General features: G+C 46.2%; 2 protein-coding genes across 2 annotated transcripts; both read left to right on the forward strand.

Annotated features, from left to right (window-relative positions):
• Positions 1-211: 211 nt before the first annotated feature.
• On the forward strand, positions 212-2,257 carry E1B28_003181 (uncharacterized protein). The gene is made up of 6 exons (XM_043160149.1): positions 212-878; positions 927-1,105; positions 1,159-1,299; positions 1,355-1,495; positions 1,549-2,067; positions 2,122-2,257. Exons 1-5 carry the CDS (start codon positions 420-422, stop codon positions 1,949-1,951), a joined length of 1,323 nt encoding a protein of 440 aa, XP_043002105.1. The 5' UTR covers positions 212-419; the 3' UTR covers positions 1,952-2,067; positions 2,122-2,257.
• A 564-nt stretch (positions 2,258-2,821) lies between these two features.
• Positions 2,822-7,658, forward strand: E1B28_003182 (uncharacterized protein). The gene is made up of 17 exons (XM_043160150.1): positions 2,822-3,159; positions 3,220-4,235; positions 4,298-4,567; positions 4,626-4,740; positions 4,805-4,977; positions 5,041-5,178; positions 5,237-5,294; positions 5,347-5,393; positions 5,464-5,551; positions 5,598-5,819; positions 5,885-5,973; positions 6,043-6,192; positions 6,248-6,550; positions 6,607-6,669; positions 6,720-6,833; positions 6,901-7,329; positions 7,397-7,658. The coding sequence occupies exons 1-17, from the start codon at positions 2,927-2,929 to the stop codon at positions 7,447-7,449; spliced, it is 3,561 nt and encodes a 1,186-aa protein (XP_043002106.1). The 5' UTR covers positions 2,822-2,926; the 3' UTR covers positions 7,450-7,658.
• Positions 7,659-16,410: the final 8,752 nt, after the last annotated feature.

The following is a 16,410-nucleotide window of genomic DNA, read 5'->3' on the forward strand; positions in this document are numbered from 1 at the left end:
AAAAAAGCTGATTCCATCCTCCCGACATTTCGGAACACGTCCGAAGGATGGGCCAACCCTGGCGGTTGTGAAGGGAACAAAGCGAGTACTTCTGTTTCAAGTCCGTCGGACCCCTTCCTGCAATTTGGTGGTGGGAGGTTCCCTTGTGGGACGGACGAAGTAGAGTTGAACGATGAGGATGAAGAATGGCGAGAGAGCACGCGCGTCAAATTGAAAACTGCAGCCCATCGCGGACCACCATGTCATCTCCCTAAGTACCTATTGACCACAACTTGGAAACACCCTATTAGCCCGACCCCCGCATTCTTTTACGTGTCATTCACGCGCTTCGATCAACTCCTTCACTCTGTGTACGACTCCCCCTACCGTGCTCTTTCTCCAGAAAATTTTCGCCGCTGTTACCCTCACCGACCGTTACAATGGACACGTCGACATCTTTCTCAGAGTTGGGCTTGTCAGGGCCTCTTCTCGAGGCACTTGACCAGCTGAAATTTTCGAAACCTACTCCCATCCAAATCGAATGTATTCCTCCAGGAATCGAAGGACGTGATATCGTTGGAATCGCGCCTACTGGATCAGGAAAAACGGCCGCATTTGCTCTTCCGATACTGCATTATCTTTGGGACAATCCTCAAGGCCTATTTGCATGTGTTCTAGCCCCCACTCGAGAGCTGGCTCATCAAATCGCCTCGCAATTTGATGCCTTTGGAGCAGCCATAGGTGTCCGAACGACTGTCATTATCGGTGGGGATGAAGATCGTGTGAGGCAGGCAGTGATGTTGGCGAAGAGGCCACATATTGTCGTCGCAACCCCAGGACGACTGCTTGATCATCTGAAGGCGACAAAGGGGTTCAATTTGAGGAGTATAAAATTTTTGGTGTGTCAAGAATTGCTTTTCCGTGAAGTTCGTTCTGAATATCTCTAGGTGCTCGATGAAGCCGACCGTCTCCTGGAGTCTGACTTTGGCATTGCAGTAGACGAAATTCTGAAAGCACTGCCCAAAGAACGTACCACTTATCTATTTTCCGCCACATTGACAGACAAGGTGGCTAAACTTCAGCGTGCAAATCTCCGGAATCCTGTTCGTGTACAGGTCTCTACAAAGCAAGTCTACCTATACTTTCGATTGTTGGCACGGACAATTTATTTGGCAAAAGATATACAACCGTGTCTTCCCTTCTACAGTATTATCTTCTCGTTCCACTAGTCAAGAAAGAAGTCACGTTGGTGTCGCTACTAAATTCGATGGCTCAAAACTCAGTTATCGTTTTCGTCCGAACGAAGGCCTGTGCACGAAAGTAGAATTTTGTCCATTGGTTGTAATTGTTAAATACTTGACGCACGTTTTTACAGACTGGCTATCATGTCGCGTATCCTGGGCTTTCGCTCCGTCCCTCTATATGGTGAAATGACGCAAACACAGCGATTGGGGGCCCTGAACCGTTTCAAGAGCGAAGGTTCCAATATCTTGATCGCTACTGACCTGGCTAGTCGGTGAGTTTCCATTAAGTTGCTGTTGCCGGTAGTGTGAACTTCATCTGTACCAGGGGTCTCGACATTCCTTGTGTTGACATAGTTATCAACTACGACTGTCCTACACATTCGAAAGACTACATTCACCGTGTAGGACGTACTGCTCGTGCTGGTCGTGCTGGAAAGTCAATATTGATGACAACCCAATATGATGTGGAATTCATTCAGCGATTAGAAAAGGTTCTCAACCGTCAACTGGATCCTTATCTGCATGACGAAGCTGAATTGGGTGTCCTTCAAGAACGAGTGGACGGAGCAGGAAGGGTGGCCATGAATCAACTGAAAGAGGAGGATGCTGGGAAAAGCAAGAAAGGGAGGCAAAAGCGTCGACATATTGCCAGCGACAACTGGGATAGAGACGACGAGGAGGAAGCAGATCTGCCCAGGACCTCTTTCAAAAAGAGTCGTCGTTCCTGAACGCTGTTCCTTTCAAAACTCTGTCGTTCTCTCATCAATTTAGGACTCGGGCTTGCTTGGGTCAGTAGGTGGGGTGAATGAAAGATAGTAGGTGGTTGATGATGGTTGCAGTTACGGTGAGCGCGATGGCTGTTTAATGTCCGTTCTGAACCTGGCTGACACCAACGCAGTGACATGTTAGTATATTATTGGGAAATGAAGACGAAGGAAGGTTTCGACAAGGCTTTGACTAAGTTGTATCGATGTATTGTCCATCATGTAACAATCTCACATCCTATACAACTCCTTCCAGTTCAGTTTGACGCCACCCGAACCGTTCCCTGCCCAGCTCGGTGAATTCGACGTGCACCGCGACTTATTATCGACGCCATTTACGTTCCATCTATGCATTTGTCTGAGTCACTTTGCTAAAGATATCTGGCCCTCTTCCGACATCATCTTACATGCCGTCCTCGGAAATGATGGTGGTTTAGAGACACCGAATCTAAGCCTCACTCGTAACAGGATCTCTCAACACGATGACCGGGCTGATATCTTGATCCATCACAATGTTGCGGGCAGAAGGATCGTTTTACAGAGCCAATTTTTACTCCTGTCACGGCCGTCCTTATCTGCTCGTTCTCACCTGCTCAAAGATGGCACAATCCTGAAGAATCAGGTTGTTATTTGAGTAGATTCAAGCAGAAGGTGAACGTTTCAATGTCCGAGAAGTTGGGTGCCCGACAGAGAAGGTGTTGGATACTGTTACGGCGACGAGCACATGACACATAGCTATCTCGAAGGGGTTTTGACATAGTGACACTTGAGCGGCGTTTGCCGAAACTTACACGGATGAATGACTCAAGTCCGAACGGAAATTTGAGCACATGGCATCATCGTACCTCACCATCGACCACAAAGACAAAATTCAAAGACAAAACATAGTTGACAGGGCAAAGTCGAAGTGAACTCAGAGTCAACTCGGCAACAATTCGAATGACTGGCGAGCACCGTGCACGTTCCATAGAGTCACGCAGCGAAAACTCAGAAACTAGCGAGACAGATGTCAGTCGAAGGAGTGATCATACCTCCGAAAGCGTTCGTACGGCAATCCTCGCTGTTCCCTTCAATGGCAATAATGGAGCAAGTAACGCAAGTAGCAGCCCAGTCACGAATGCAAAACCTTCTATTTCGTTCACGAACAGTGCGAATTCTCTAAGTCGAGCTGGGTGAGTGCAGGCGTCAGATGAAGGGCTGGCGAGTTTAAAGCGACTTACATGCATCAACAGTCTGCTTCACCCAAGGGTCCACCGCGCCAATTTGGAAGATAATCCCAAATCATCCCCAGTTACCGAGAACCCGTCCCCAGGTCCTCATCTCATGGATGCCGCGAGAAGGCGTCCCAGTTTCCTGCACCGAACCAGTACAGCTTCGACAGGGTCCCTCCCTCAATCTTTTAGAAGTCAAATCGCGCCTAATTTTGATTCCCATCCACACACCAAAGTTCAGAGTCATAATCAAGATGACATACGCTCGCGCACCATGCAGTTGTCTGAGATGATGCTCTCTGCAACGAGTTTCCAACATCCTCTGCTTGACAACGTGGACGTGCCGGAGTTTGTACTCTCTACAGGCCCCGATGCCGCGCCTCAGCTCGAGGGTGACCCCCATACACAGAACATAGCTGCAAACCTTGATGCCGATCTTTTCCCTTACAAGTCCGGTCTTTCGATGATGTTGAAGCGCCAAAGCCCTTCAAATTCTTCTCCCAGTACTCCTGCTACCCCTACCGATCGTACACCTGCACATGATGAGCAAGTTCTCCGCTCGGGATCACCGACACCTGTGCCTACCAGATTACATTCTCCGGGGCCCGACAGCCCGTCGAATAGAGTCAATTTCCATATTCCAATCGGCGAGCCGAATTCTTCCCCATCACGACAAAGATCTATAAAGTGGGATCCCAGTCTAGACACCCAGCCAAGTCGACCGGCTCATCATCCCATGCCCAGGTCGCCTCCCCCTGATCCAGAGTCACAGCCGCTTCTATCGACATTGAGGCTTCATCCCCATGATTCGCACTATGGAACGGTAGTGCCTTCCCCGACTCTAGTGGCAACACCGGATATGAAAAAGCTTTCTCCGAGGTGGTTATGGTCTAAAGTTGTGAAGAAGGCGGCGCAGACGCTCGCGTTGCCCAGTACGGTCAAAGGAATGAACTTCCAGGATGTGGGGAAGCAGGCTGTGGCGTCCTTGCCTGCCGTGATGTTGGGGTGTTTATTGAATATCTTGGATGGGGTTTCCTGTGAGTGAAAGTCTGGATTTTTTAATTCTTACGCTAATTCCTTTTTTGCATAAAAAAAAAAGATGGAATGCTCATCTTCCCCACGTCAGAACCATTCACGGACTTGGGTCCGATGGGGGTTTCGTTGTTTTTTATAACAGCCGTCGTGGCTCAGTTCGTGTATGTCTTGGGTGGGAGTGGGTTCGGTGGAGCGAACGGGAGTATGATGATTGAGGTCGTCCCGTTTTTCCATATTTTAGCGCAAACTATTGCGTCTGAGATCGGAGTGGAGAGGGGCAGGGAGGTTATAGCTACGACGCTTGCGGCTTATGCAATTAGTAGTTTGTTGACAGGTTTGAGTCGTCGTTTGGATTCCTTCGGGATTTCGCTGACGGTGATAGTATTTTTTAGGTCTGGCGTTCCTTCTTTTAGGCGCGTTGAAACTAGGAGTGATTATTGGTTTTTTCCCGAGACATATTCTCGTGGGGTGCATCGGAGGTGTTGGTGTGTTTTTGATTCAAACTGGGTATGGATTTCATTCACTTCACTCTTTCTCTGTATTGTATGTTTTTGCTTATCCTTCCTCTCAGGCTAACTGTTTCTCTCCGGATACCTGACGACAACTTTGCGTATAATTGGGACTTGTTCAAGCTTTTGTTCTTAGATACAGGGAAGTTGGTCCTTTGGGTTGTGCCGGCTGGCTTGGCGTTGCTGTTGAGGTTGATAACTATGAGGTGGAAGGGGCAGTTGGTTTTCCCCATCTGTGCGTTCAGTTTTAAACATCAAATTGCACGAGGACATTCACTGACCAGACAACCGACTCTAGACTTTGTTATCATCCCGATCGTATTCTACGTGATCGTCGCTGCTGCTCGACTTGATCTGAACGAGTTGAGGCGTGATGGATGGGTTTTTGACGTAGGAGGCGGTGACCGGAATTGGTGGGAGGTTTATGGGTATCTTGGTAGGTTATTCTTCACCGGTTGGTTTATTGGGAGTCAAATATGACTTTTGATATACAGACATCAAGTTGATTCACTGGGGTCCGCTTTGGGCTACGCTGCCCACGCAGTTTGCTTTGTGAGTCCCCTCCGGTTTACTAGAGGGGTATGAGGTTGAAGGGTCGCTTTAGACTGTTCTTCAACATCCTTCATCCACCGTTGAATGTCCCTGCCTTGTGTGAGTCTCTTTTCTCGTGCTGACAGCATTCGATAAATTTATTTACTCCCCTCCCCCCCCTCGTACATAGCGGTGTCATTGGACCAGGATATTAACACCAACAAAGAACTCGTAGGACATGGATACTCGAATTTACTTGCTGGGGTCGTTGGAACTATGTGGGTCGGAAAAAAATCCTTTCCATTTCTTCTGACATTCCTTCAGCCCGAACTATTTGGTATACGTGAACACTCTACTATTCTACCGCGTCGGCGGAAACACCCGTATCGCCGGGTTTCTGTTGGGAGTCGTCAACATGGTGTTGTTGTGGATCGGAGCGGGGCCGATAAGGTATCTACCTGTTTGTATGGTTGGGGCGTTAATTTTCGTGCTTGGGTGGGATTTGGTGAAGGAGGCTGTTTGGGATACGAGGGGAAGGGTTAGTAGGTGAGTTTTTGATTTATTTTTCATTTGGGAAGGGTGGTGTCGATGGAACGTATTTCTTTTTACAGGACTGAGTTCATAACCATTGCGAGTATCATGGTAGCAATGACTGTTTGGAATTTTGTTATTGGTGTGTTGTTTGGGATTATTGTGAGCTGTAAGTTTTGTTCGGACTGTGTCCTTTTTTTGTGTGTGTATTGCCCTGAATGTTTCTCCCCCCTTTCAGGCTTCTTCTTCGTCATCCAGAATTCGCAGGGGAGAAGTATCCGCTCGTTGCACACCGGGGAGACGGTTATGTCGACGGTGCGAAGGCCAAGTTCGCAGAGAGCGTATATAAAGGAGGTATCGAAGCAGACGACTATACTCCGATTGCAAGGTTTATAGTTCCCACCTTTATCGTTGCTTCGCTTGCATCTCATTCATTCATCAAGGATTCCTCTTCTTCGGAACGATCACATACGTTGAAGAGGCTATACGAGAAGTTGTCGAAGGCCCATCGTACGAACAAAATCCTGTCCGGTTTTTGGTTTTAGATCTAGCGCTAGTGGCTGGGTTGGATATGTCTAGTGCAGAGGCGTTTGTTCGTGTGCATAGGTTATTGAGACAAAAGGGGATCACGATGGTGCTTTGTGGGTTTGGAGTCGATAGTGAGATGGGTAGGGCGTTGAGGAGTGTGGAAGTGCTTGAGGCGGAGGGTGTTGAGTTGTTTGAAGGGTTTGGGGATGCGATCGAGTGTGAGTTTCCAGCGAGTTTTCATGGATCTTGGCGTTCTGATGGACCCTCGATTTAGGGACGGAGAATTGTTATTTGAGAGCGTGGTTCAGAGCACAGAAAGAGCTAGTGCTTCCGTTCGGTGCATTTTCATGATATCTTTCATGGATTTAGTGCTCATGTCAAGGACAGCTTTACCTGGAAGGCAAGACACAGATCCACTTTCTCCTGGTTCTCACACTAGCGCTGCAACATCCCCTCGTCGATCCCATCTAAATGACGTTGGGTTTAGGACGATCGCGAACGGTTCGTGGCTCTATCAATGACTCTCGTCGGAAAGACTGTTTACTGACCCCCCTTTTTTCTTCGATAGATATTCCGCCACCAGCTACCGCCGAGGCGCATCCGGAACCTTACAACACCCTTGTCAAAGTCTTCTCATCCTTCGGTGGTATCAGTTCTGACGATATCCTCACCTTAATGACGTACCTCCAACGGATGTCTCTTCCTGAAGGCCACGTTCTTTGGAAGCAAGGGGACGAGTCGGATGGGCTGTATTTCATCGAAAGTGGTGTTTTGAGAGCATCTTATTGCTTCTCCATGCACAGTCCGGCTGTGGAGGAATCGATGGTGTCCGGTACGCTTGCGGGAGAGTTGTCGGCGTTGAGTGATTTGGAGAGGAATGCGACTGTTTGGGTGGAGAGAGATGCGGTTGTGTGGAAGTTGAGTAGAGGGGAGTTCGTGAGGCTGGAGAGGGAGAATCCGGGACTTGACATGGTTGTGTTTAGGATGGTATTGAAATGTGAGGGCTGTTTTCTTTTGCTCTTGTTAATTTCTATCTCTCATGATCCTTCGTTCTCGTCTTGTAGCTGCGAAGGTGGATCATGATATTTTGTTGTCTGCTTTGGCGACCAGACAGTAGAGATGTCTGTTTATACTATAGAGTAAAATCGGTCTAGAGGCGGTGCTGACATTAACGCTTTCGAGTATACTCATCTGAAGGGCACCATATATAGATTCATGTCAGTTGGTCTAGAGAATGATTAGCTGACTATAAGTAACTCAGGTACAGTAGGTCTTCGATTCCTACATATACGGACCGGCACCCGCCAATTACCTTGCAAATCCCCCACGTCAATGAATTCATCCGCACAGCAGAAACGGGTTCATCTCTCGTCCATGCTGTGCGCTCCAATAATTGGATCGTTCCAGACCTTGAACTGTCACATATACTCCACTTTCATCATAAACCAGCATACAAATTCGCCGTTTTCGGCTTGATTCTCGTCGAATGACTCATTTATAACATACACCCATCCCACACCGCGGTTGTTCATCCCTCTCCCCCTTCTACACGTATCAAGCGAGGAATGTCGAAAGACCCGTGGCGCACCGGTGAGTTACACCACATCAGCCAACCATTGTGGTGGTCATAGAACTATAGGATTGGCAAGTTGTCATCATTATGAGGACACCTGGGAGTGAGCTGAGCACATGCCGAGGGTCTAACAAAGTCTGATGGGTATCTGATAACTGATTGAGCAGATGCCACCACCCTGAGGTGATCTGAGCACCTGATAATCCCGTAAAATGCATTCTGTACAATACATCAGCAAAATGACATAAGCCTTTTCGGCTTTTTTAGGCTTTTTTGGGCTTTTTTGATGGCAGGCAAGCCACAAGCCAATTTTCGACACTTTTTTAATCATATATGGATAAGAAAAGCTCAAAAAGCTGTCATGACCGTTTATTTGACGCTTACTAAATCTTATGTATTCTATTTACCTCTATTTGCTTGATCCGCTAAAGGGCGAAGTATACCACTCAAGAGTCAACCTAATATCAGAGCTACGGGAGTAGCACCAACACCAAATCAACCCAAAAACTAGTAAACCTCCGTGTAAAGTCTATCAATAACTCTACACACCAGGAAAGATTGCAAGGGTGGACTGCTTGGCAAAGGTTACGCACAAGATCACAGTCTCAGTATCGTATGAAGTTCTTATGAAATCAATGTGTAACTGCAAGTGTAAAAACACCACAGCTACGGGATTCTAAGGTCTGTAGGGGCTCTGTTTATTGTCCAGTGGACTAAGTGGGACTATGAATTTCGTCTACGGTAAGACTAATTCGAACGATTGGAGACTATTGCCCTCGACGGACATGAAAACTAAGTCCTCGGCGGACACGAACGCTAAGACCCTCGACGGATCACGAAACAGTAATCAAGACCTCGGCGGCCTACAGACGGATAGTTCTCTAGTTTTGACCTCGACGGTCTCATATAGTTCAAATCAAATCTTATCGTTTCACTGCACAAAGACAGGGCAAATCTCTCTATTGGTGTCAAGAGCAGTTACTCACGGGCAACCCACTCAGGACTTTCCTATGCACGGGTAGTACTTTTTTATCTACGGATACATGAGCTGCTTTTATACTACTTCTACGCTAGCTTTGTAATCCTATCTCTACTTGTTCTATCTCTAAAAATAATGCACCGTAGCTACGAATCCATGCAGAGTCTTATCGCTAGGGACTGCTACATGTGCAGAATCTTGTCTACGGAGCTTTTCCGTATTCGAATCATATGTTTTGGACCAATCTGGACCGTTCTTCATTCTTGTTTCAGCATGTAGAATGGACCTACATAGGCGTACCATATGGTATTTCCTGCCTACGGACCTTATCCTGCATTTCGACGTTATCAAATCATATGGACTTTGTGTGTCCAAGTAGTTCCAGCATATGGATCCAGAGTTCTGAATCGCCATAGCACATGAACAGTGTGGACTCCGAGATCCGTTGTTCATTCCTGCCTGGTTCCTAGGTACTCTATCTGTGATCTGGGATCTGTATCATGTCTTTTTGTCTTTTCCTCAGATCGGGACTCGATCTACGGTCATATCAAATTTCTCCTAGTCTGTGTGGTCCAATGTCCGATTTCTTGTCAACTAAATCCCCTGTAGAAGTAGGTACTCCTAGTATGAAGGTCTTTTGACTTTGTTAAGTTCTGCTACGAACGGTTCTGTGAAGACTACAAGTCTTCTAATAGTACAATCCCTTGATATGCCAGTGCATAGTAGAATGTAGAGAGTAGAACTCGGTGAATAACCGCTTAAGTCCTCTGCTCATAGTGTTCTACAGGTTTTGAACGGTCATACAGTTTTCTGACACGATCTACGGCTCTCTCTAACTGGTCTAGCTGCACCTACGGCACATTCTACTAGCGGCACTAGCTTTAACCAGCAATTCGGGCTCACTCTAGTTCTTAATACGATAAATATCGCTCCGTAGCACTGTTTTAAAGTGCAAAAAGAACCTTGTAGCATAGTCAACTAAGTCGCATTACCGCACTTGCTACCGACTTGTCCCAAATGGGACATAGATTGCGGCTTGTCGGCTTTTCCGTATTTTTGGTGGGGAAAAAGCTGAAAAAAGTCGGACAAGTCGACAATGGTTGTTTACTGATGTAGGACCAAGTCCTGAGTGGTCAGATTGTGTAGGATACCTGAATGTCGGTTAGTGATGTGTGGGCTCGGGCTTGGCCTGAAGCCTGGGCTTGGGCTCGGCTTGGGAGGGCTTGGGCCTGACAAAATCCAAGCCCGAGCCCTGAGCTCAAGCTCCGGCTTGGGCCTGAGCCCAGGCTTACTGTACACATCTGTAAATAAAGTATAGACATGGAAAGATTAACTTGTTACTATATTCTAGTCATCTTTCTTTGGTGTCAGTGTTTGAAAATGAATGACAGACATTGCAAAGGTACACTATCAGCTATGGTGGGTATGGCGGCTGCAGCAGCAGGTGTCTCTGGTCATGTGAAGTGTAATATTAATATTAATATTAAGGCTTGAGTCGATGCCATCAATTTTTATAAGGTTAATGGACAGTTTTAGCAACTTTCCGGTTGCGGAAAGAGATGCCGATCAGGGTTTTTTATTATACAGTCGAAGCCTGGGCTCAGGCCCGAGCCTTGGGCTTTCCAAACCTCAAGTCCGAGCTTTGGGCCCTACAAAGCCCTTGCTAGGGCTCGGCTCGGGCTGGCCTAGGGCCTGAGCCTGAGCCCGCACATCACTAATGTTGGTCTCTGTGCACTGCAATAGCTCCCCAATATCTCGTGTGAACTTGGTGTGATCTGTCAGCCCTCGGGTAACAATCTGTAGGTAAAGCCCAGGCGTGACGTATTGAACACGTATGAGATAAGATTGCTAGCAGATAATCAAGGATTATCGGCTATTTCAGTTGGCGCACAGTGCACTAGCTCGCCCACTCAATGTATAGTAGAATAAGCTCGCTGTGTTTATAACAGAAGCTCAATAGATATCTCTTGAACATTCTGGAGTATAGTATAGTACATGTGTGCTAATTTGAGGAAAGGTGAATGGTTGAAAGGGGTCTAATGCACATTGTTACTTAATAGATACATACTAGTATTGTATTTGCATTCTCTGTTAGTTCTTGTAGAATGCGACACACTTGCACAAATGATAGGCCTTCATATGTGATAAGCTCCTTATATGTAGAATAAACTAATAAATACTAGCAAATAGTAGAATGGTAGGAACATAAAGGAGGTTAAGTTATGACTCTGATCAATACCGTGCGGTGTGGATTGATCAATCGGTGGCCAAGGTGTGCGCAACACTTTTGGTATCACATCAGCTTTGCCTCTTCCCTCACAGTTAGCGGTGGAGACTGAGTTCCTCCTTCTCTTTGGTAGCCTGTTGTTTAATTAGGGTGGCCCAGCAGTATGTGTCAGGTCTACATAAGGCCCAATATATTTGTTCAGTATATGTAATGTATTTAAGTAGCAATGTACATTAGACCCCTTTCAACCTGTTGAGGATCGGCTGAATGTTGTTGGCTGCAGTCACTCCAGCATTGCCATCCATCCTGAGATAGACATATTTCATATTCTGTATTTCCTTATATAGTACTAGTTATGTACGAATACAGGGAGCCTTTCCATCTTTTCCCCCCGTCGTCTCCCTCTGTCGACACTGTCCCTTTTACACAACCATTCACCTTTCCTCAAATTAGCACACATGTACTATACTATACTCCAGAATGTTCAAGAGATATCTATTGAGCTTCTGTTATAAACACAGCGAGCTTATTCTACTATACGTCGAGTGGGTGAGTACTAGCACGCTGTGCACCAACTGAAATAGCCAATAATCCTTGATTATCTGCTAGCAATCTTATCTCATACGTGTTCAATACGTCACGCCTGGGCTTTACCCACAGATTGTTACCCGAGGGCCAACAGATCACACCAAGTTCACATGAGATATTGGGGAGCTATTGCAGTGCACAGAGACCGACATTCAGGTATCCTACACAATCTGACCACTCGGGGCTTGGTCCTATTGTATAGAATGCATTTTACGGGATTATCAGGTGGATCTGAGGGTGAGCTGAGCAGACACTGTTGGATGAAGGAGGCCTGATCAGCATCTGGTAAGTGACTGAACAGAGCACTTAGGATGGTAGGACATTAAACTGTGTGGTTGGCAGTTAGGACTCTATGACTACAATTGGATGGGGTAATATATACAAAGTAAAGTAGAGTATACACAAATATAACAAGAAATTCCCTCGACTATGAGGTACTTAAATTCCCAAGCAAGGATACACACTCATGGGATCCTTCCAACACACCATGTAGCATGATTATAACCATTGCTTAAAATATACAGAAGTTGGATTATAATCATTGGGGCTATATGAGATGCAGCAGACCACCGCACAAAACGAGATGCAGCGCCTAGCACACTGTGCCGAAAGTGCAGCACTCCAGCCTCAGATCCAGCACACTGGCTTGGAAATCAATTTCCAAGTGTGCTGTACCTTAGCCGAGTGTGCCGCAAATCGGGTCCAGTGTGCTGTAATTTTTTTGTAAATTTTCAGGAATGAAAATTGAAATATATTCGAAAAAAATTATGTTAGTGTGATAAGCCTGGGGGACTTGGGGAACTTGGGGATGGAAATTGAGAAATAATGTACCCACACGATGACATCACATGTTTTTGTTGATTGTCATTCAACAAACTATTTTTGGCACCTTTTATGCTCTGTCCGCTTTTTTTGTGCTCTCCCACTAAAAAAACTGAAGAAGAGAGTATTTACAATAGTATTTTACCATACCTAATTAATATAGACAATAAAAGAACTATTTACTGTGGAAGGGAGGAGGGACTGAGGGCAGAACGACATCAGTAATGGAAGTCAGGAGGAAAGGGAAAATGCTGTGCTGTTGGGTCCTGCAGCTGCCGATATTCCCAGTGTGCCTTGGGATGAACCAACCATGTGACTATTTTCCATGCTGTAAGATGACGTGGACAGAGTGTGGAAAATAGTCACATGGTTGGTTCATCCCAAGGCACACTGGGAATATCGGCAGCTGCAGGACCCAACAGCACAGCATTTTCCCTTTCCTCCTGACTTCCATTACTGATGTCGTTCTGCCCTCAGTCCCTCCTCCCTTCCACAGTAAATAGTTCTTTTATTGTCTATATTAATTAGGTATGGTAAAATACTATTGTAAATACTCTCTTCTTCAGTTTTTTTAGTGGGAGAGCACAAAAAAAGCGGACAGAGCATAAAAGGTGCCGAAAATAGTTTGTTGAATGACAATCAACAAAAACATGTGATGTCATCGTGTGGATACATTATTTCTCAATTTCCATCCCCAAGTTCCCCAAGTCCCCCAGGCTTATCACACTAACATAATTTTTTTTGAATATATTTCAAGTGGTGGTCTGCTGCATCTCGTTGGGCCTGATAATCATTGGCAGAGCTTATACGGATTTTCCATATAAGCTTTTAGCAGGGATTTAACGCAATAGGCTTATAAGCCTTGTGAGAATTTTACTTTGATCATGTTTGGACTCGCCTCGATTTGGAAGCAATGACCAGACTCCACCACTCAGTCTGGACTCTTATCTATTATATTATTTATTATGGACATATGGACAGCTCTTACTGTATTGACTCCGATGGACTTGTTTTCCTATGTAGCTAAGTATTTCTTTCTTGTTCCTCTTGTAAAATAGGTCTCAGAACTCCAAGTATCCAGTGTACGTATGGGTTCAGTATTCCTTGTATTTTTAGTATAAAAGGACAGTATGTATAACGAAATACATGAGAATTCTCTTGCTCAATTTCCTATCTGACTGGCTTCAGATCCAAAGCAAATAGGGCAATACCTCACTTAGTGTGGGAACACTTGAAATATTTGCGCATCAGATTCGAAGTCACAGTTACCGGAAATTAGAACGTATGCCGTATCAGAAATCTTATCTCTGTTGATCCGAAAATCACATTTCATCTTATCTACATAGGATGTCTACCAGCGAAACCATTCAGGGGGACCCAGTCTCTCTTCTCCAAGATCTAGCACAAGTGTTAACTCCTGAGGCATACCATGCTATTGAACCCATTCCACAAAACCTCGATGCAAGCATTTCAGAAGCTAAGGCCTCGAGTCTTTCCCCCATTGACCTCGTCACTGCTCTCAAAACAGCCCTCTTGTTAAGGACGTGCGGAATGACTCGGAACCGAAGGGAGAAACGATAAGATAAGATATAAGATATGTACGGAAGGATATACTAAAAGAGGAATGATCTAAGATGAAGAGAGGGAAGAAACAGAGTTGATCGGAGCGTGTCGGGGAGCGACGAGGAGAGTGAAGGAGGTTGAAGAGAATGACGGAGTCTTGACAGTAGCCGAAGTTATTGGACAACGGCTTCCTGAGTCGAGCTGCCTTAGACCAGGTCACTGGAAACCAGAGTCGAGTTTAATTCTAAAGAATGTAACTACTAAGTTGTACATCTTATATAGGATAGAAATGTACAAGGTCCGAGATGGATTGTATAGTCGGATCCGCATTCGGACCGCCGACTCCCAAGCCGATGGTCTAGGCTTTAATAGGTAGTACGGAGATTAAGGTAAGTGGAGTAAGTGATTGTCGCGTCGGTCCGGATCGGTCCAGCATGGATGTAACAGTATCCCCCTCTTAAGGTTCTTGCCCTCAAGAACCTTTCCGAGACGGAAACCGATGTAAATATAGTAAGGTGGAATTTCGAAAAAAATGAAGTGAGTCGGATCCGTGCGGAGTCCGATGAACGTGATTTTCTAAGTTGAAAACGATCGAGTGATTGCCGAGAGGCAAAGGGAGACAAATAAGAAAAAGGATATATAAAGCGTACCATGAAATTTTCTAAGTCCATTCCCCCTTAACCTCCTTCCTTCACCATCATGAGCGCAGTTCCCACCGAGTTCCTTCCCCTTCTTACGCCTAGACCCACCCTTAACAAACGAAGGCCTTTTGACAAGCCGCGTCCGATCGGAGTCGAGCCCTTCGATGCGTCCAAGTTCACGCGCCCCGGCGGAGTTTCCGATATGCAGTGGGCGAAGATGGTGCGCGACGAAAAAAGTCGGATCCGTGCAGCGCAGGAGGAGTTGGATGAGTGGGAGTGGGAAAAGACTGTTTTTGAGGATGAGGAGTACAAAAAGGAAGTGAAGTCGGCTCATGAGCAGGAAGTGTGGGATACCGAGCAGGCTGAGCGTAGGGAGAAGTTGGCGAAATGGAAGCGAGACAAAGCCGAGCGGGTCCGACGAGAGGAAGAAGAGAGAAGATCGATGGACGCGAGCGGGTCCGGAGTAGGACAAAGAAATGAGGAAGCGCAGATGGAAGAAGAGTTGTCTGAAAACGTAAGTCCCTTTTGTTGTTATTTTAGTACTTACTAACCCTTTGGATAGTTGAAATTAATGACTCCTTTCGACGCGTATGAACTCGGAGTGGAGGAAGGAAAAGATCGGGCGAAGCGGCCGATCGGAAATTATATGGATGGAGGCAAAAAGAAACGAGTAGTGAAAGAGGCAGAAGGGGGTCGGATTATCGCGGCTCCGAAAGGTAAGTCTTTTTTGTTTCTGTTTTTCAACACCTGTCTGACCTTTCCTTAGTTTGCGATCGTTGCTCTTTGAAAGAGCTTGACTGTTCGGTCCCGGCGGCTTCCAAGCTTGGTCATGCTTGTACCGAGTGTAGGAAGTCGAAAGTCAAGTGTTCCTTGACCTCGGGTGGTCGTTCGGCTCCGACTGTCCAGGATAGGGACAGTGTCTTAGAAGAGATTCTGGAGGAGATGCGGAGAAGCAACGAGTTAGCGGAGGAAAACAACGCGTTGCTACGCAAGTTGGTTCGGGGCTGAGCGGGAACGAAGAAAAAGCTTCAATTGGAAGCTGTTGAAGTACCGAAGCGGGCTCCGAAACGGAAGCGTGCGACAGGTGAAGAAGATGAAGTAGAAGTGGAACAGAGTGAAAAGAAGAAAGGGAAGAAAAAGGCGATAGAGGAAGAGGAAGAGGAAGAAGAAGCAGAGCCGAAGGGAGCCGAAGGGGAAAAAGATGGAGATGAGATGGAGGTAGAAGCGTAAGGAATGGAAGCGGCCGATGTCGGACCTTAATAGGTAGAGAAAGAAAAAATGTATATAGTACGGACCGAAACGGCCACTTGGGCCTTGGTATTTGTAAAAGTTTTCTTGAATTTGAACAGAGTGAAAAGAATGAATAAGGATCATAAGGATCTGGCGGGACCCAGTCTATTAGGGTACTTAGCGTGAAATTCCGTAATGATCTCCTCGGCCTGGAAGTTATCGGCCGGGATCCAAGAGTATTCTTCGTCAGTACCTTCATATCCTAACCACCGTACATAGTACTGCAGCTTGCATCGGAACCGTCGGTCGATTTTGGAATCGAGTATCTCCGAGACCTCGTAATGATCTTCGGAGTCTTCGACGATAACGGGTCCGGGCGGGTCCTGGACACGATTAGGGATAGGATTAGGAAGGATAGATTCTAGTTGAGAGACGTGAAAGACGGGGTGAATAGA

Source organism: Marasmius oreades, chromosome 11, assembly GCF_018924745.1.
Source record: "Marasmius oreades isolate 03SP1 chromosome 11, whole genome shotgun sequence".
NCBI lineage: Eukaryota > Fungi > Basidiomycota > Agaricomycetes > Agaricales > Marasmiaceae > Marasmius > Marasmius oreades.